At 36.5% G+C, this 21,253-nt stretch overlaps 1 protein-coding gene across 14 annotated transcripts in view; it reads left to right on the forward strand.

The window, feature by feature from the left end:
* The window catches only part of ptprfa (protein tyrosine phosphatase receptor type Fa), a 224,367-nt gene that overhangs the window by 116,212 nt on the left and 86,902 nt on the right, over positions 1-21,253 (forward strand). For 6 of the 14 annotated variants that reach the window (XM_048200180.1, XM_048200182.1, XM_048200181.1 and 3 more), the window contains exons 6-8: positions 6,215-6,232; positions 9,148-9,258; positions 17,852-17,863. In XM_048200180.1, coding sequence (XP_048056137.1) covers positions 6,215-6,232; positions 9,148-9,258; positions 17,852-17,863 — 141 coding nt within the window. The remainder of the gene's footprint in view (positions 1-6,214; positions 6,233-9,147; positions 9,259-17,851; positions 17,864-21,253) is intronic. The other 8 variants (XM_048200187.1, XM_048200189.1, XM_048200185.1 and 5 more) reach the window with 3 other exon arrangements.

The following is a 21,253-nucleotide window of genomic DNA, read 5'->3' on the forward strand; positions in this document are numbered from 1 at the left end:
ATTTGAAAGAATTTGAACATTCTTTTAAAACAGACTGTGCACTTATTTCATGAGGGATTAATGGAATTGAATCAGAAATGACAATAGAAAATTATTGCCTGTACACTAACTGTTCAAAAGTTTAGGGTCTGAAAGATTTTTTTTTAAGAAATTAATGTTTCTTGAGCAGTAAATCAGCATATTAGAATGATTTCTGAAGGATCATGTGACACTGAAGACTGGAGTAATAATGCTGAAAATTCAGCTTTGATCACAGGAATAAATTACATTTTAAGATATATTCAAATATAAAATAGTTATTTTAAATATTAATAATATTTCACAATATTGCTGTTTTGACTGTATTTTTTTGTCTAATAAATGAAGCCTTGGTGAGCTGAAGAGACTTATTTCAATACGTGACCCTACACTTTTGAAAGCTTGTGTAAGTCATTGAATAAAAGTATAAAATACCTCATGTTTGACATTTATTGCAAAACATTCAAGATGACCCCTAAGACCTTCGTTCATCTTTGGAACACAAATTAAGCTATTTTTTATTTAAACCGAGAGCTCTCTGACACCTCAATAAACAGCAATTTAACCACCACTTTCAACTTCCAGAAGATACTAAAGATATCATTAAAATAGTCGACGTGACTGCAGTGTTTCAACCTTAACGTTATGAAGTGATAAGAATACTTTTTGTGTTCAAAGGCAACAAATATAATGATTTTATTCAACAATGTCTTCTATTCTGTGTCATTCTCCTACGCTTTTTACGTCCAGCGCTTCCAGATTCTACGTCAGAACCTCAGAGCTCATAGTAGATCTGTCAGGAAATATTTGCATTCACTAAACCTCTGTGGAGGGAATGAATGGGATTTTTACTTCTGGAATACACTTTATAGCAGCTAAGGCAGTGCATCTGTATGACAAGTGACATTTCAGATAAAATGAGCCTCCGGTTTCATTACATGTCTTAAAGTAAACGGAAACAAACAGGAAGACAGACTGGCTCACAGTTATTATTCATATAACCCTCCGGTTAGGACACACAAACATGATTAACATGACAGCACAGTGATTTGTTTTGATTAGAATCGTCGGCCCCTGTCAACAATCATTTCCTGCGTCAATCGTCAAACAGCTCCGTATTTGTCATATTATTCCCACTCGGCCAATCCATCTCACAGCTACCAGACAATCACATAATTTATTTGTTTGGATACAGTCCATTATTTGATCCTGAGATTAGCTTTGCTCTCTAGCCATTAGCGTGAAGGCCTTTTTCCATTAACGAATGCTAATGAAACAATTTTTCAGTTCGTGACCTTTACAGAATGGCAATGAACAAATAGGAAAAACACTCATGATTCAATACCTGCCTCTTCAAACGGAACCTTAATCTCACAGGAACATGTCATTGTGTACGAGTAATTACCACCAACCCCTCCAAAGCAGGTGATTCTTCCCTGGACATCAATCAACAATCTGTTTACAATGCAAACTGGGTGATAAGCAGGCAGGGAGGCAGAATCTGATAAAGAGAGATGGGAAAGAGAGGATGAGAGTGTCTTTGGATTGTAATCCTGCTACTCTCAATGTAAACACTCACAGGTAGACTATATGTAAGGAGTCAAGCCTCTTACACACGTGAGCCGAAGCACATTCAGATATTAGTGTAGTTAAACCTCACTTTTACTGTGGACCCTTTTCACATTTCCAGGGTTCTTAAAAGCAGAAGCCATCATAGGTGGGTAAACTTCTATAGTGGTGAATGAAAATTACAACAAATATAATTTTTGCATTCCCATTTGCTTCCAATGGCAAAAGAAAAAATCCATCCATTAGCATTTATATGACTTTAAAATGCCCCTATTATGCCTTTTTAAATGTTCTTAATATTGTTTTGGGAGTCTCCTACAACAGTTTACATGCATGCAAGGTCAAAAAACACTTTCTTTTTGTCATAATATACATTTAATTTCACCTCAGTTCTCAATGATTGGTAAACGATTCGTTAGAAGCTGTTCAAAGAATCAGTCTCTCTAAACCCCGCCTTTCCATGAGCCTACACTGCTCTGATTGGCCCAATCCATTGTTATTGGTCTACTGCACACACCGCATGCCCATTGCCATAACTGAATGACAGCTATCAATTTGCAAGACATTGTATACAATGTATGGACAGAAAAGATAGTCGATAGTCGGTAGTCGATCAACCAGAAACCGATTCGCAATCACGACTGGAGTCTATATGGTCTAGACCACTGGAGTCTATATATGTTTCTATATGGTCAGCGTCACCTTGCGTTATTTATAAGACGTGATGGCAGTGTCACTGTTATACTTTATGTAGGTGCACCAGTGGGAACTGTATCAGAATACCAAGCGAAGCTGAAAACCTCTAACATAAGATAAACATTTAGGCCAGATGTGTACAGACTTTTTCGTCATAACTATTAACAAAGTAAAAAATGGCTATATCATTGATTGACATTACAGTGGGTGTTTACTGTTTACAGAGAGAATCCTTGAACTAGTTAGCATGGACTAGCATCTTAACATCCTATTACAATACAGATAGAGCTCCACTCTACTGTAATAATAAAAACACAGAGGAAAAAAAGTTTGTTTTGTATGTTGTAAACTCCCACGTTAGCCGAGCACAAACGTGAATAGCTGATAATGCATTACACAAAGAAAAGTCGTGCTCCATCCTTGATCATTACTTCAAGTAATAAGACAGACAAGCTACATTAATCGACACATTTTTTAGACAGTATTGGACCCACTAAATAGCAGAACTACAGAAATGTGAGTTAGCAGGAGACATACAGACCAGGGTGTACGTTACACAACATAACATACAAAACTAAGAATTTTGAACAATCACTGGAAAACATAAACATCAATTTTTAATCATACTTACAAGTTAAGATTCAGAGGAGCAAGCTGGACCAAATAAACTGGGCATTGATCCATATTTTAAGACCAAGCGTTGTGTGAACTCCTGCATTAAACTCCCCAAGGTTTGAGAAGCAGTCATCAGTAAAATGACAGGAACACAACAAAATATTGAACTGCTGTGGTATTTTTCGTGGCATCTGCATGCACAATAAGTGGGCGGGCAATATGCTAAACGGCTTGGGATTCGTTTTACAAACGACTTGTTTAATTGACTCAGAGTCGACTCTTACTTTTGAGAGACAATAACTTTATATATGGTGCACTTACAAATTTAAAACTTTGCAGGATGTTTTCATTCACTTAGAGCAGGGGTCGGCAACCCAAAATGTTCAAAGAGCCATATTGGACCAAAAAAACAAAAAACAAATCTGTCTGGAGCCGCAAAAAATTAAAAGCCTTATATAAGCCTTATATGAAGGCAACACAGGCTGTAAGTGTATATTAGCTATATTAGCCTACTATCAAAATGACTAAGTAGGCTACAAATACTTAATGAGGTATTCCAAAGGTATACTGTATATTTAAAAACTGCTGAAAGCTACAGAAAAAAGAAGCAAATGGATCGGTGCAATTCACAGAAACACCTGGACTTCAGGCAGAGAAACATGGATTTGCAGTTATCATTTTGTGTCAAATTGTTGTATTTTGAGGTAAAATCATTCCATATATATTGTATTGTTATATATTATGTTGACAAATCATCAATTAAATATTTTCCATCTTATATTCTGCATAATTGTGTTTTTAAATAAACACTGACAAAAAACTATACTATAAAACTATATGTTTTAGGGCTGGGACGATATGACGATATATATAACATTGATATAAGTGTTTACGTGGATTTAAACCTACCTATATTGTAGTTATATAAAATATTCATAGGCAGATCTGCTTTATGTATTTCCCCGGCGTCAAATCAGGCACATATAAATGTCAGGAAACACGACTCCAGGCTGCATGTCAATATCCATGGATTAGGTTTATTTGACAAGTTTTAAGAAACACTTTCGAGTCCAACCTTTAGTGTAATCGTTTGTTTTACTCGTGTTTTCGCAGTTTCCCCTATTAAATCTAGTTACGCAGCAGGTTCTTTTGCCACTCAGTCCAGCTGAGGGAGCGCGCTTTCGACGTCGATGCATACCCTCTATTGCGCCACGCTGAAACGTGTTCGCAGGCTATGACGCAAATCTTCGTTGACAGAAATGTTGAAATGTAATATTTATTATACACATTTTTACAGCATTGGAAAACGTTAAGATTGTTTGTGTCATGTTTGTCCTCCTACAGAAACCATATGAAAACAAAAAATATACCCCCCCCCCCCATTTTTGAAAAAGCTCCAGGGAGCCACAAGGGGGCGCTAAAGAGCCGCGGGTTGCCGACCTCCGACTTAGAGTTATGTTACACACTATGTGAAAGGTAATTTTCAAAAATCCATAATAGGGGCACTTTAAAATTGTTTCTACACCATTTTCTTTCAAGTGTAGTTTTCTGTAATTTAATGCCAAGGTAATGAAACACAAAATATATATTTAAAAAAAAAAAAACATCACAGTTATATAATAGTAAAAATAGTCAAAATAGTCCATTGCTCAAGCAAATCCTTAACCATAAGTATTAATTTCAGCTGTTAATTTTCTGCATCATTTGTGCTATAGACACACATGAAGCTTCAAACTGAGCATCTTCTTGAGTTGTGCAATTACTTTTATTAGCACATTTTTATTTTTTATATACATTTATTATCAAATATTTTTATCTGGCAGATGATAAAAAGGTGAAAATCCACTAGTCATTTGTTACTGATTTTTAACCACTACGCCAGACTAAGCTCTCAGGCAGAGGTGATTTATGATGATTGGTGTTCAGATCTTTATGAACAGAGATGTGTCAGGCTGATTATTGATTTCTCCTCAGTAAGATAATGGATGTCCAGTTTAGCTGCTGTTTAAAATTCTTAAATACAACCAGGATTGATAGCGACTGTCTCTCGACTGCTGGCGAATGGAGAACTCTTACTTCTAACTGCTCTTTGAAGGAAAAAATTAACACATACTTGAGTTTTCTCCCTCTAGCCATAGTGAAGATATAGTAAAGTCCTACTATTCTTCATTATGCTCATGCTACACTGCAGACTCTGCCCAATGTCCTTCATCCTGACGGCAAGATTTTGGACATCCTGGGCTTTCTGAGGGTCCCAGTGTACGCCAGGCTCTCTGTAAACTGCTGATGGCTTTGGATCACAATCCACACAGTTTACAGGGCCTTCCTCGTGTCTCTGACCCCCCTCCTGAAACTGCACTGTTTTCACATGGTGGTGTTGTTGACTTATGATCCGGATTGACAAGAATCTGCATCATAGTCAACAGACAACACTTTTTTCAAAGTTAAAAAAAAGTCATTTTCTCTTTTGAAAAAAATAAGACTCAAGGGTCGGTCAATGCAATGAGATTGAACTCTCACTTTGCACTCTCAAAAAGGTTTTCTTCTGTGTTGCATCAGACAACTGTATTTATTTAGCACAGCTGTGGTCAGATCCAAAGGCCAAAGTTGTGCTGGAGGTAGAATGTGCATCACTGTAAAAATAGCAGAAGACCCTTGTGTAGAGAGAGTTGAAATTATTATTGGCTCAGCTGTCACAAGAATGAGTCATTTAAAGGCCAACACATACTCTACACAAGTACATGAACTCAGAGGCTTTTAGCTAAACAAGCTTGATTTACCACATGGTGCTTGAAAATATGTCCAAATGCAATTCATTTCAAAGTGCAAGCTTCATATGTGGCACTATTGCAGATATTAGTGGGAACTCTTCTTCTATGAACAGTTTCCTTTTCCAAGTACTCTACTGTCATGTTTTGCTGTGCAGTTTAGTTCAAATGAATCAAACTTTCACCATGATTTTAGCCAGCTACCTTAATAATAACATCTCTTTTGATTGCACAGTAACTCCCTTCAGTACTGGAGGAGTAACTTAAGAACGAACATCATGTGTGTACAACGGGACAAAGCTCTTTTGTGTGCCTGCATAGAGTATGTTTCTGGCCTAAAGCAGCAAATGTAAACTACGTAATGTGAATTAACACACACTGAGAACAGAAGAGTCAAACATCTTCTGGGAAGATTGTACATGATGTACTACTTAAGAAATCTTTTCTCCTGTTCATCTTTCTCTCCTCTTCTCTCTTTAGCTCTTGCTCTCTCTCTTTCACACTAACAGTTCTCTTTAATCTTATTTGCATTCATATTACCTCACCAGGTGGTACACCAATCAGAGGTAAGAATGCTGAAAACAGAAAATATCCAAATGCGTCATCTTTCGATTCCGTTTTCACCTCAAAGTGTCTCCCTCCATCACCCTGTCCCCATTCTGGAGTCTTTCTCTCTTTGTCTTCTTCCTCGTCTTCAATCCGGCCTCGTCTCTGTGCATGAACCTCTGCTCGTCTGTCTCACTAATGGACGTCTGATTCAGCCTAACTGAAAATAATACATCAGTATGTTTAAAGACAGCTATACCAAAACACCAGAAACCTGCAGTTGTTTTCTCTACAAAGATGAATCCAATTATTTGTATATCTTCATGTGTGAATCTCACAAAACCTGTCAAGAACATGTTCACCATATCTCACCACCAAATCTGAAGTTATTACATTTTGCATAAATAAAATGAAATCTGTTTTAGCACTAAGAATTTTGCATTGAGACATTATTTTAGTGATAATTTAATGCATTATCCCCTAAATATTATCATAAAATTATTTCTATGCTAATATATTCATACAAATTGTATATTATAATGTAAATGCATGATATTAATATTAACATTAATATTAATAAATTAGTATTTGTTGCACTGACTATATGCTGATAAAAAAAAACTATTTATATACAGTATACTATTACAGTAGGGAGTATCATTATTGAGAGTAAAAGAAATGACAAAAAACATCTAAATTAATGTGTCTGAATACATTACAGTAATGATAATTTGGGGGAAATGTGCTTAACTGTCAATTTCATCTGAACTGACCTTTATTCAAAGATGTAGGCCTGTTCTGATGACTGACAGTCTGTCTGATCAATAACTCAGCAGAGCTGCAGAGCGGTTTGAGAAATTGTGAGATACCTTGACAACATCTCATTCCCCACAGCAGAAAAACTTAATGTCATTATGACAGTTTGTATTAACCAAGCACCTCTCATCTCCAGGCTTTTAGCAGGAGAGTCCAGAATGGCCAAACTGAGGGATAGAAAAGCTTACCGCTGACATGACAGGACTGATGAAAAAGAAAAGAATGCAAAATTTGACTGTAACTCTGAGCCAATCTCTTTAGAGGGAATGTCAGGGCAGGAAAGTGAGATTAGACTGAGAGAGGGCAGAATGACCTCTTTTAAAATCAGTCTGATACTAGCACTTCAGATGTAATAAGTGATAGAAAAGCCTGCTTTTCTGACGACTAGAGGTAAAAGAGACAGTAGCTCTGTTCCACACGCTGTTGAGCTGCATTTGTAAGTATAGGCGTAAAGTGAAGGCTATTGCAAATAGAAAACAGCTAAATTAAAAGATACCTAATTTTGACCAAAGGCAACATCATATATTGCAAAGTATCAATAAACTTCTTACTTATGGGAAGTTACTGGAGGTTTGGAAATCATAATTATAATGTGATTTTGGTCAGAAAAAAAGCATAAATAACAACAAAAGTTAATATTTTAAGTCGTTTTCATTTGCAGATATACACAGAAAACATTTTAGCGCTATTTCAACAAAATTAACAGCAAAGCACATGCATTGGATGTGTAATTGATGCTTTATCTGTGTTTTTTATTATTCTTCTGCTGCTACAAACAATTATGGAGTTTTACCTAGTTGGTGGCATTTACATTTATGCATTTGTCAGATGCTTTTATCCCAAGCAACTTAGATTGCATTCAAGCTATACTTTATCAGTTTATTCATTGATGTTGTTAGCGTCATGCATTACAGTTTGGGTTAGAGTCAGGAATGCAATGATGCCAGTGTTATTATAGTATCATTGATATACGATCATAGGTTTCTTTCACTCAAGGTCTCTTTATATATATATTGCTTTATATATATATATCTGCTATTCTCTGCTATTCTCTGCTACTCTGCTATTCTTTTACATTTAAACTAATTTTTAGAACAGTATCTTTATGGTTACAGTTATCGTCCTTTAGACAGCGAGGCAGCTCACTGGGGTTTGGAACAGATCTAATGTGTGTGTATATGTTTATGTGTGCTATAAGTGTTTTAACGGGTCATTTGTTAGTATAATGCACTCATGGAGCGAGGTTAATGCTCAGTATCATAATGAGGTCTCATATACTCACAGTCTTTCGATTATGTTTCTATTGTTAATGCACACGTTTAAACCCATCCCATAATGCATTTCAGGACTACTTCTGAAATACACTGACAACATTTTTAGTTTTCTCGGTGTGCTTCCATCATCCACAGATTGCATGATGTATGTCACATCACGCAAATGAACAGCACTGCCATACTAAAAAACCTAATAAGCTAATTATTTCCTTTTCTTTGTCAGAACAATATGTCAGTTAAATGTTTGTGTTAATTTATGTGTGTTATTATGGTAAAAGAATGCTGAAGCCAGGTAAGTGGCCAAATGAGATGGAGATAACAAACTGCGAGAACTTTATCTGGCATGATATTGCTGGCAGAAAAAAACAAAACAAAAAAAAAACAAGCTTTTAGTTTTAGTCCACCTGGACTTTCTTTTGCTTGGATGCATTGAGGATAAACTGACAGTAATTGCAGTGGCTGTATTATGTCTTAATAGATCCATTCTCCAAGAGCACGGCTTTGTCTTGTCTAGCAGAATAGCAGAGCTTATGTACAGTGACGGCTATAGCTGGCATAGCCTGCAGGTCTTTTTACTTGCCACAATGAATAAATAACTCGCTTTAGATTTATTGAATTATGGATTGAAAGATGTTGCTCTTTTCTTTCAGTATTTAGAAAGATGAGAAAGGTCATATGCCAGCCGAGTGTTAGTCAATGAAATGCGTATGTATTGTTTAGGTAGAAAAAATGTTCTTTTCCTCGGGCCACCCTCGTTTAAAGCGATGGGGGTTTTGATTGTTTGTGAGTGAGTGGGGGAGAGAGCATTTCTGTCGGGTTTGTGATTGCTTATGTTGTGTTTGCAGGGGCGCTGCAGATCGAGAACAGCGAGGAGTCGGACCAGGGCAAGTATGAGTGTGTGGCAGTGAACAGCGCAGGAACACGCTACTCCGCTCCTGCCAACCTCTACGTCAGAGGTAAGATCTTCAACCAAATCCAAAACCCCATCCCGTTTCATCTTGATCTGCTCTCCATACAGGCTTCACCACTACCAGAACAGGACCTGTCCCTCAAAAACTCACATTTCTCTTTAATCACCCATTTGTCTTAATAGAAACTGGGTTCTACAGCGGAGAACTTCTCCATTGTTTTCCACACATGTTTCCAAATATTTTATTTATTATAAATAGTAATGCACAGTTAAAGGCGTCCTATTATACCCTTTTATGAAGTCTTGATTTTGTTTTTAGGGTGTACTAGAATAAGTTTTCATGCTTGATTGATCAAAAAAATTCATTATTTTTGCATATTTTACATTATTACAGCTCCCCTCTTCCCCAATCTGGCTCAAACACACCGTTTATTTCTGGTTTCGATGAAGCCCCTGCTTCTGAAAAACGAAATGTTTTCTGATTGGTTAGCTGGCCCAGTGTGTTGTGATTGGCACCGCTTAGCACGTGTTCAGGAAATGTCACACCCCTTCATAACAGTGAGTTCTGCTCAGATGTAAATATTAAGGATGCCATCAATTTCAAACCAATTCAAGCCTATTCAGACCCCGACAATGTTAACTCACAAGAGGATTGTGCAGGACGGATCTCAAGCACGGACTTCACAGTAGCGTTGTCAAAAGTACCAATTTTAATACCAAGTCAGTACTGAAATTTTAAAAAATTGTGACGCTTTGAACAGAATGTGTGAACACAATGGCCAATCAGAGGTGTTTACGCAGCCACTCAACAGCGCTCAAAGCATCACGTTTTTAAAATTTCAGTACCGACTTGGTATCGAATGTGATTAGATGTGCCTGTGATTGGCTACAATGATCAACGCACAGGAGCGTTTGAAAGCACACGGAAGTGTTTGAATTTTAAAGCGCTTTGAAAGCAGGAGTGTTTGAAAGCACGCTCCCGCTCGGTGAAGAGCATCATTGATGTCTATTTACAACATGTTTTTTATGGAGTCAAATTAATGCCTTAAAGTTTTGCACAAAAATAAAGTTTTGCAAAACAAAAAAAAGAATTGAGCAATAAAAAAATGTTTTGCAAACAAAAATAAAGAATTGCAAAGGAAAATAACGTAGTGCAAAAATAAAAATATAATCAATTACAAAAATCAATGACAGCTGTAATCCTATTTTATCTTTGCCACATATTTTTCATGCTCAAACCTACTAAATCATTTGCAACGCTCATTTTATTCTGCGTTTCAGTCAAGCGTGCGCTCACGATACCGGCTTTCGTTTGCGCTGCACTGTTCTGTGAGGTTCTCTTTATGGCACTGGTTTGACGTGGGGGTGGAGTCAAGAAACGGGGGCACGCCCCCACGAAACACGTCATCGGCAGGAGACGCAGATCGCAACAGAACAGATCAAGCATAGAGACAGAGCGCATTTATTATAATCTGAAAACCATGCCCACCGGGGGAAAAACAATCCAACCGTCTCCATTGACTTTGTAATGCATGAGGCTGCCTCCTTGTCTTTTCTGACTCATTACAAAAAACAGAACAATGCCTAAAAGCTGCTGTGTGACAAGGTGTACAGCTAACAAGCTAAAAAACCCAGAAATAAGTTTTTATAAGCTGTCGACCCCAAAAAACGAATGTTTAAGGACACAAAAGTGGATACAGGCAGTGAGACAGAGCACAACAGGTCATATTACTATAAGAAATGCATTGGAGGGGGTCGTAATTGACGACAACATATGCTAAACAAACCAACAAAAACAAACCATTCATTATTTTTAACCATGTCAAAGAATTATTTCACCTGTCGCTGATTACGTTCCCCTCCAATGCATTTCGCGGGGGCGTGCCCCCGTTTCTTGACTCCACCCCCACGTCAAACCAGTGCCATAAAGAGATCCGCACAGAAAAGTGCAGCGCAAAAGAAAACCAGTATCGTGAGCGCACGCTTGACTGAAACGCAGAATAAAATGAGCGTTGCAAATGATTTAGTAGGTTTGAGCATGAAAAATATGTGGCAAAGATAAAATAGGATTACAGCTGTCATTGATTTTTGTAATTGATTATATTTTTATGTTTGCACTACTTTATTTTATTTTGCAATTTATTATTTTTGTTTGCAAAACTTATTTTTTTCTGCTCAATACTTTATTTTTCCTTTGCAATTCTTTATTTTTGTTTGCAAAACATTTTTTTATTGCTCAATTCTTTTTTGTGTTTTGCAAAACTTTATTTTTGTGCAAAACTTTAAGGCATTAATTTGACTCCATAGTTTTTGAAACATTGATCATTGTAGCCAATAACAGACATATTTGATGAGCGCGTGAACACAATGGCCAATCAGAGGTGTTTACGAACCCACTCAACAGCGATCAAAGTGTCAAGTTTTTTAAATTTCAGTACCGACTTGGTACCGTAGTTGGTACTTTTGACAACGCTATTTCACAGGACGTTTCAGAGTGGTATGTTTTTTTGTAATTTTCTAATAGATTACAGATATGATGTTATCCACCATTTAATCATGTTTGTCGGAAAACTGTGGTCACAAAATCATGGATAATTTTCCTAAGGGGTGGTGAACAGTCTTACAAAAGCAAAAACTTACAAAAGCTATAGTAAACACTACATCAATACTGTAATGTTTGTTAGCAGGCTAGCAGAGGCAAAGCTTTGCCCTTTGTTTATATCATAGCAACTACATAAAACTTATAATTGTAACTGTTAATAGAAAACACAACTACAAATACTAAGACATACTTACAAGTTGTGATCCATAAACAACAGATTGTTGTTACACCTTTCAGAAAAAGCTTTTGCTTATAGCCTGCATTGTGAGGGCGCTGTCCTCTGTAAAATGTGCAGCACACAGACAAAGTTGTGGTTATAATGTGTTAAAACAGTGTTATGTGTTAGGAACAGTGTTAAAAATAAATTTTTAACCACTCTAAGTTTGTCCGCCTTTGGACAAATTTTTTCCAGGGTGGAACAACTCGTCAAAAGTGAAAAAGCATATTAGGACCCCTTTAACAGTATTATATAAAATATACATATATATTTTGCTAAAACCTTTTAGACTTAAAATTGCCACAAAGGCAATTTTGAGCAAATAAATCTTCGATTCAGTGGATCATTGAATCTTGAATCTATTCATTGAAATGGAAAGAACTGATTCACTTGAAATGAATCAAACTTTTTACTGTGAATTTTTTTCACTTTGTTCCTTCCCCAGGTTTGTTTATTGGTTTTAAGCCTTTACTGTGAAATTATAAGCTTATCTTTACGACTAATGTATTTTTTAAGAGCTTTTATATTCAAGATGATTATAGCAGTGGCGTAGCCAGAATTTCATTTTTGGGGGGCCCATCTAAAAATGAGGGGGCTGCTGTATTATATATATATATATATATATATATATGACACTAATAATGACTACAATGACACTAATAATTCTTAATTTCTAAAAGAAATGCAAAATCAATCGGTAGTTATTAATAGGCTAGAATAATGAGACACAAACCTTTACATTCAATCGTGTTTGGTCCCATTTATTTTTGATCAGAGTGCATACTACATATACAAACTTTTACTCTCAAAGTGCGCACATTTGTTTACCTCAGATTTCATTAGATATAATTTCTTGAACATGTACGCAGAGTTTCATAATTACAGAAGTCATAAAATGTAGTTTGCTAGGGGGATGCTCCCCCGAGAAAATTTAGATTTCCTTGGTGTACATATGTGCATTTTTAAGACGTTAAGACCAACAAATTGGATAGCAATAGCTTTAAAACCATGTCAACAAATACATGCATGCATAGTTTTGAGGCAGCTTTAATCGCATGTTTGGCAATTTCATTTTCAAATTTCAAATTTGCATTTGCGCATGCAATTCTTGAGTGCGCACCACGAGCACAGTATAATGACTGATTGGACAGTCGTGTTATTTTTTCTGAGTTTTACCGACATAGCCTGACCGCAGTTCACTGTTGTTCAACTGAAGCTCCCTCGTCATCACCTGCACCTTTTCCGCGCTCGTTTGAAAAGTGTCCCGTTTGTTGTGTCGTAAAGAGACCGTTCTATATAGCCTAAATGCATCGTTTTACTTGGCGATGTTTTAAAAAAACGATTGTTACTTTTGGTATTTTATATGCTCTGTTGGTGGTTTGTGGAGTAGCATCACTGGGGAGGGATATTCTTTTTATCCCCACCAGGGATAAAGATAATTCAGCAGAGGCAGGGATACATAGACCAGACCATAAACCATTTATAAATTAATTTTAACCAATAAAACATTTTGTCAGAACCTAAAGTAAATGATCCCTACATATTGTTTTGTTTGATTGTGTAATTTGCTTTTAGAATCGTGGAAAAGCCATGATCTCTATTATAAAAAAAATACAGATTATCCAGACTCATGACCATTTTGATTACACTCATGCTGATATTGTGCTATTTGATGATCAGTATGTGGTTCGCTAAATATAATAATTCAATAAGCATTTAGGCTACAATAAGCACTTAACTTTAAATATATAACTTTAAAAATCTATATTAAATAGATAATAAAAAATATCTAGATAGCTGGCTGACTAAAGTAGGCTAAGTTTGACAATGATATCATTTGTACATGGAGTTATTATATAAAAAGATACTTAATTTCTTTTCAATTTATAGGTTATTTTAACAGTCAGTTATGTAAGTTTGATGGTTAATAGCTTCTAGCAACATTAAATCCAGGAGAGAAGACAATTCTAGAGAAAAAGCATGTTTGATTTACATATAACAAAGTTTGAGCGCGCACAGCCTCGCACGCAATATCTGAGCTAGAGCAAATAACGCTACGGAAACTGCCTCAAATTAACTATAATGACGAGAAGAAAGCTGTGTGCGCTGCAGTCAGAGGTTCTTGATTCTCTAACGACTTTTTATTGGTTAAAATGAATGGAGAGTTAGGAGCCCGAGCACCCACCGCATTTCACTGCATTGAGATGCGCGTCCTGGAAACGGGAAGCCTCGGGTGCCGTTTCACATTGCCACTCACCGCATAATCATGAACTCTCACGCGCAAAGATAATAACAGTAGAGGCTACGCGCAACACGTGAATTAATCAAACCAACAAGTCTAAAAACAGCTTTTGCATTTTACCGCGCAGCATATGCATCAGTGTAACAAATCAACATTAAAAAAAAAAATCGCTCAGAAATCTGGATTATAGTTGACAGTTTTTTGGCATTACAATGATTATATTTTTATTATTTTTCCATTAATGATCTTTGCAACATTTGTTTAGTATTAAATTGATTCTTGCAGAATATATTTGATAACTGTGCAGTAAACTGTGTAGACCGCATCAAATATTAGTTGTAAGAGGTCAACCTATCATAAGAGATCATTTACATATAAAAGTCTTAAAGGTACAGTAGCAAAAAACTGCCTATTTAATTTAAGTCAGAGAGAGATTGAAGTTGATATTAAATTATTACACTTGCAGTGCAGAATATATTTTAAAATAGTAAAGAATATTAAATTAGATAAAGTATCCTCTAATGCTGCTGGTCATGAAGGTTGGAAATGGTGTAGGTGTTGTCAGGGCATCAACGAAAGGACCATGTTGAGACTTGCAGCTAGATTGGAGAATCCCATTGTGGAAATTCCCTCATTAATGTTGAGATCTATTACAGCAGGTTCAGAGATCACTAAACACTTGTTTCAAAGAAAAACCTTTTATTTAACTCCCACTTTTGCCTGGCAAGTGCTTAAAGACCACTTCAAATTCAGACCTTTAAATATGATGATACGTTGCTCTTTGATAGTGTGTTTTGAATTTTGTGTATGTGTGTGTGTGCTTTCAATATGAAAGCAGGGGAAATGAAAACTAGAGACAAATCTTTGTCCATAAATTCTCCTGGTCTTCTTCCTCAAGCCCTCAACCAATCAGAGAGAAACTCATATAAATGATGCATCATGAAGATCATATCATGTGAATTCTCTCCGGAGCCCTTTGATCTTTACACAGACCACACACACTCTCAGGACGTGCCGTTTGATGAATGACATTTAATATATATGTATGAGTATCTGATGCTTCATGGTGAGAGAGAGAGAGATGTTCTCATTTTTTGTTAGCCCATGAATTTTTCAATGGTAGTGTCATACATTTATTGCTTTTCTGTTGGATTTACTATTGATGTGTCTTCATAGTTAACTATGTGTATATGTGTATTATCTTGCACTGTTATTCTTTAACTAATGAGTAGAGCTGGACGATATAGCCCTTAAAAAATATACTGAATGCAATATTTTAGCCTGGCTTGCATCTCAATATTTAAGTACTTGCTTAAAAGGATGTTTGTTTGTTTTTTCATTGAGAGTAGTCATCAGTTTAACCAAACAGTCATTGCAAGTGAATTCAAAATGCTTAAAGCAAGAAGTAAAGTACAGTAAAAATGTTAAAGTTAAAAAATAATTAAGAAATGTTTTTCACAAAGGTTTTCACTAAATGAATGAGAAGAATATTTAATCAGTTTTATTTATGTATTATATTTTATTCGATTTATTATAAATCGTAATATACATTAAATAGTATTTGCCTAGGTATATATTTTTACTAAAATATTTTAAAGCATATAAATTGCCACACAGGCACTTTAATGAACATTTTGATCTAACGAATCAATTAAATCTATTCATTGAAATGGACAATTTGAAAGAACTGATTCACTTTCCAACTGTTTTTGATACTGAGATTAAATGAGTAATGCTACAAAGCCAATTTCATAATGCCAACAAAATAATATTGCATATATCGTAAATATTCAATATATCACCCAGCTCTACTAATAAGTATATTTTCTGTACGCCGTGATGTGGTTTTGTTCTTGTTTATAGTCTAACTAGAGTCTCTCTACAGGTGTGTAAACTTCACTGACACACACGTACATCTAACAGATCTCTTCTGAACGCTGTGTGTGGGCCTGTGTGTGTTTAAGTGCACTTCCTCACCCTCTCTCTTCTTTTTTACTCTAATTTCTCTGTCTTTATTCTTTGGGTTCAATGCAGTGAGTAGGTGTTTACACCTTTTATCACTGTATAAGAGAGTGATCATTCCATAAGTGCTTATCCTTTCATGTGAAAGATGTGTGCGTATTCACTCTCATTCCCATGTGCCTTATCACACTGAGACACTCAAGCACTGTTGAGGGTCCTGCATCATGCTTCGTCTGTGTTTGTTTGTTTCTTTGTTTGTGTGTGTGTGTGTGTGTGTGTGTGTGTATGTGTGTATGTGCGTTTGTGCCTTTGTAAATTTGGGAGGTTTAGGCAGAACAAAAAAAAAAAAATTTCTTACGTACTTTTTGTCTTGTTTTCTAAGGCAAATATCTAAGCATTCTTAAATCAAGATACATTTACTTGAGAAGCAAAATGACAGACTAATGATATAGTCAGAATTTGTGATTTTGACTCCAAAACTGGACAAGAAACATGTCAGACTACACATTGCTTCCAGACTAATCATCGCTTGCCGTCTTTAATGTCATGTGTGATGTCATCGAGAAGGTGGAACTAGACTTCCAGAAACGAATGTGAAAAACTGAAGCACCTCTGAAGCACCTCCGCTATTGGTCGCCAGCATTTATCTTTTTCCACTTTGTGGTGGCTGTCCCTCGAGGAAACGTCATACAGGCTGAAGTGTTGTTGCCAAAGCTCCACAAACCTTTCCTCCATTGCATAATTCCACCTAGCAGCACCAATACCATCGTCTCTGTTTCGTTGTGTTTCTATGTTTGAAAGCTGTGTATGGAAGAGCTTCTGTTCTCCTATTGGTCAGCGTCACAGATGTGACGGAACCCATCGTGAAAGCTATTAAAACAGCATCGGTTGTCGTCCACTATGACACATTATAAAAGATAAAAACTCAATTCAAAGGGAAAAGTTTATTTTTCTGACCCCACTGGCAGAAATTTGTTAATATTAAGCATAAACTCACTTAAAATTTTATACATTTTTCAGAAAGCAAGACATTTTGCTTCTCAAATAAATGTCTTGATTTAAGAATTTTTAACATAATTGTGATGAAAAACAAGACAAAATTCTAAGAAAATTAATTTTTTGCAGATTGCAGATAATATATATTACTTAATTCATTTTGTGTGCACACATGTGTACATACATATACAAAACATAGTGGGTTTTTTTTTATTCTACAAATGCAAAATGTTTTCTTGTAGGGTAGGGTTTGGGTTAGCCTATAGTAATTCTAATTTGTCACTGAGGTTAGTTACCACCACACTAATGAAAGATCGCATGTTAAGTATATGCTTGCAATGCATCAACATTCAAATCTGACCTATGTTATGCATAATCTGTCATAAAATACACCTTGATTTTATAATACAAGAAATCTAGAAACGAATGGATGCACGAGTGTGTTTTGGTGCTGTTGTTGTCTCCATGTTCTCATCTCTCTTTTATGGATAAGCAGAATATTTGCCTGTTTTACTCTCTCTGTTTCTCCTTGTCTTCCTCCTGCTCTCTTCTCTTTTGTTTCCCTTCCTCCATCTTCATCGCACCCTGCCATCCAAAATCAATCCACTCCTCACTCTCAGACCAGCGGGAAGGTGCGTTCTTTTCACTATCTCTCCTCCTACGCAGAGGGTCGGCGGATGGGAGGCGTCGTGCGTCCCCCTGCTGGCAGCTCCTGCCCTGTCGTGTACCAGTCTCTCTGGAGCTCTGCTCTACCTGAATCTCTGACACTGCCCTCTCCCTTCCAAACCCATGCATGCTGCTGGCTGCATTACATTTCAGCCTGGTCTTCTTCTTTATGTTGCATGTGTCAGAACTGTGGATGTTATGTTGTTTTCAGACATTTGTGGTGTAAAAAAAAGCCCTAAAGCAACTTCATGGATCTTTTAGGCTGTTTTCACACTTCGATTGCTCGGTCTGAACCTGAGATCAATGCATTGTGTTTTTTGGCTCCAAACCGTGGTTCTTTTGTTTAAAAAATGGAAACCAATGTTCAGCTTTTCAGTCATGCTTTTGTTTTGTTTTATTGCTAGATTACATTCATGCCAATTGCAAATTGTACTGAAGTCCGTAAAAAATATCCATCTGGCTGTTTTTTTAATTAAGTCAGAATTTATTTTATTTTTTTTAGTTTGATTTGCTTCGTATTATTTGGCTTTGAACAGCAGTACTGAGCACTAGTGGCAACAGTTTATCACTATAGCAGATTAATGACTCTTTACTTTACTTTTGTACTTGTGTTTTTGTTTCTTTGGTTTTAACTACTAATGCACAGAATGACACTTGTGTCTAATATCTGCTGTGGTTGCATCGCAAAAGATGGGAAGAGTTGAAGTGTGAAAACAACTCTTGAGTCATGTGGATTTCTTTGTGGATTGGTTCTTATTTAGTATTTTTGTGTACTTATTTACAGAAGTTTTTCTTGTGTGCACGCTCATGAATTGTAGGCATTTTGTACAGCGTAATCTGTTATGTTTGCGAAAACAGAGGATAGCAACTTCATTCTTTCTAAATGAACAGGGTGATTTGCTGTTGTTCAAAGCGTGAACTCAGAGGTCAAAGAACAATCGGAGGAATCCATCCTTAGCTTAGCGGATCAGACCTGTTTATGTACCAGTTCAAATTTCAAAGATGGCAGCAATCCCCTGTCTGTTCTGCTCTTCTCCTTTTTCAGAGGGCCCGCTCTGTTACGCCAGTGAACTGCCAGAAAGCCTTTTGAGCTCTCAAGTATTTAAGCTGGCTAAAGCAGCTTTCATTGTTTATTTTGGAATCAGCCATTTGGTGAGGACTTCCGATGTGGAGAACAATACAAACAGACAGCAAATAAGATGGCAGCAAAGCAAAAGAGGTTTTCCTTTCAGCATTGTTTGTTTAAAAGAGAGTCATTATCCTTCCAAAAAACCCGAAGTGGTTGAACCCAGGATTTCTGTACATTATCGCAGAAAAAAGTTTCATTTAGACAAGAACATTGAATGACATTGACAAATTAGCTTTTTCACTTTGAAGTATGGAAACTTGAGGAAAATAAAAACAACACTGTCAAAGAATGTTGGTCTTCCAGGACTTACAGCACTGCAAAATTAGTTTCAGTTAACACAAGCTGGGCGTAAAAGAACCACTAAGAGGTTTTTTGGATTAATATCGCATCTGGGTCATATTAATTAAACACATTTTCGACATCTCCCCAAAAATTGTTCTGAAACTCAGAAAAGTACCATGTTGTATTTCAACTGTACTTTAAAATAATAATAATAAAAAAAAAAGTTGTCATTATTTTGTGCGCTTAATTGTCATGAAAATGTCACAGTGCAAAAAAAAAAAAAAAATAACATTAATTATGGATTTTTTAATGTTTTTTTGGAAAACATCTAGGTACTGTACTATTGCTTTAAAAGTCCAGAAAACAGTACACTCATCTGAAGAGCCTTATTTAACATCAAGAATTTTCAAATAACCACCAATTGTTCTTAATACGGAGGTTCTGGTTGGGTTAACATGTCCCAGGTTCTGGCAGCCGTTTTTAGGTCACTCTGATCTCTATTCTAGCGATCTCTTCAGGTCTTAATTGTGTAAACGCATGCTTCACTTTATGTGGCCTTGGGCGAGATATCTTCAGCTCTGTTGTTCTACATTCTCCCTCACTGACACCTGCAGAGCACATATGAGACATTCCAACATAAATAATCCCCATCTTAATTTTGAACTCTCTTGTCAGTTATCCAAAACATTCATGTATCTGTTCAGTAAGTTCACCCAAGTCAATATGGAATAAATTGAGAAAATCTGCTGGCCATAAATATTTTTTACTGTCCAGGAAACTATTTTGCATTATTTTAGAAAAACTATATTTCAAAAATGATTTGATCTCCTCTATATTCTTTTTTGTAGAGGTGCTTATATCAGTATATGTTGTAGTTCCTAATAAAGCCAGCCAAATGGTTGAACAAAAAACGACTCTCAATTGGCATTCGGTGACTGTTCATTTTGGACCCTGAGTTCACGTTTCTCTTTTGGCTTGTTCGTTCTCCAGTATTTGTATAGGACTCTGTAAAGCACAGCTTTGATGCTGATTAGAGACAGATTCTCCTAATCCACCTTAGACCAGAAGATTTACAACAAGTTGACAGTCCAGAAAACGGTTCAAATGTAGTGATGTCCATCCCTGACAGCAGAAACATTGGCAGGATCAGGAGTTTGCTTGTTGTGGAATCCCTCTCTGATCACAGCTTGTTACAGAGGGTTATCCAATCATGTTTTTTTTTTCCTATTGATCAGACAAAGCTAAAATTGGATTCTTTGCACTATTTTGTACATTCTTTGATGCATTTGTTTGGGTTGTTTTTTTATTTATTGGTGTTTTAGTCTATAGGTCACACATGCATGCTCTGTTGACTGTCGCTGATGTTTGTTTTTTTGCTTCATGCTTGCATGGCCATTGATGTGCTTTGGATTGTATGTTTGTGTGTGTGTGTGTGTGTGTGTGTGCACGTGTGAAATTGCTTGTGCACTGAATAAAGCCCAGCTACTTCCCTCTCCCTCAATCACCTCCCCATTAAAGCAATGCAGCTCCTCAAATGTGCTCTCTCTCTCTCTTCAAATTGCATGTATGTGTTTGACTGCATGTCTAACTGCAAGCTTTCATTGCTCTGTTAACACCCCCAGCAATACTTCTCACGAGATCAGTGACTAATATCAGTTCCGCCCATTCTCTAACCTCACCGCGGCCACTGACATCGCTCACGCCGGTCTGTTTTACTAGCCAGCAGAGACTTCTCAAACTTTTTTAACAACCTCTAACTGAGAGAAACTCTTGCCATCATGTCGTGATCATCCCTCATGTCCATGGGTAACATCATCCTCTCTATGTACAGTGACTAACGTGGATTAATGTGATGTCTCTCTTACACTCTTACACCTGCAGGCATTCCTGCTCAACTAACAAACTTAACTCAATCTCAAATGTCCAAACTCTGCGCTCATCTCTC

Source organism: Megalobrama amblycephala, linkage group LG8 (genome assembly GCF_018812025.1).
Source record: "Megalobrama amblycephala isolate DHTTF-2021 linkage group LG8, ASM1881202v1, whole genome shotgun sequence".
NCBI lineage: Eukaryota > Metazoa > Chordata > Actinopteri > Cypriniformes > Xenocyprididae > Megalobrama > Megalobrama amblycephala.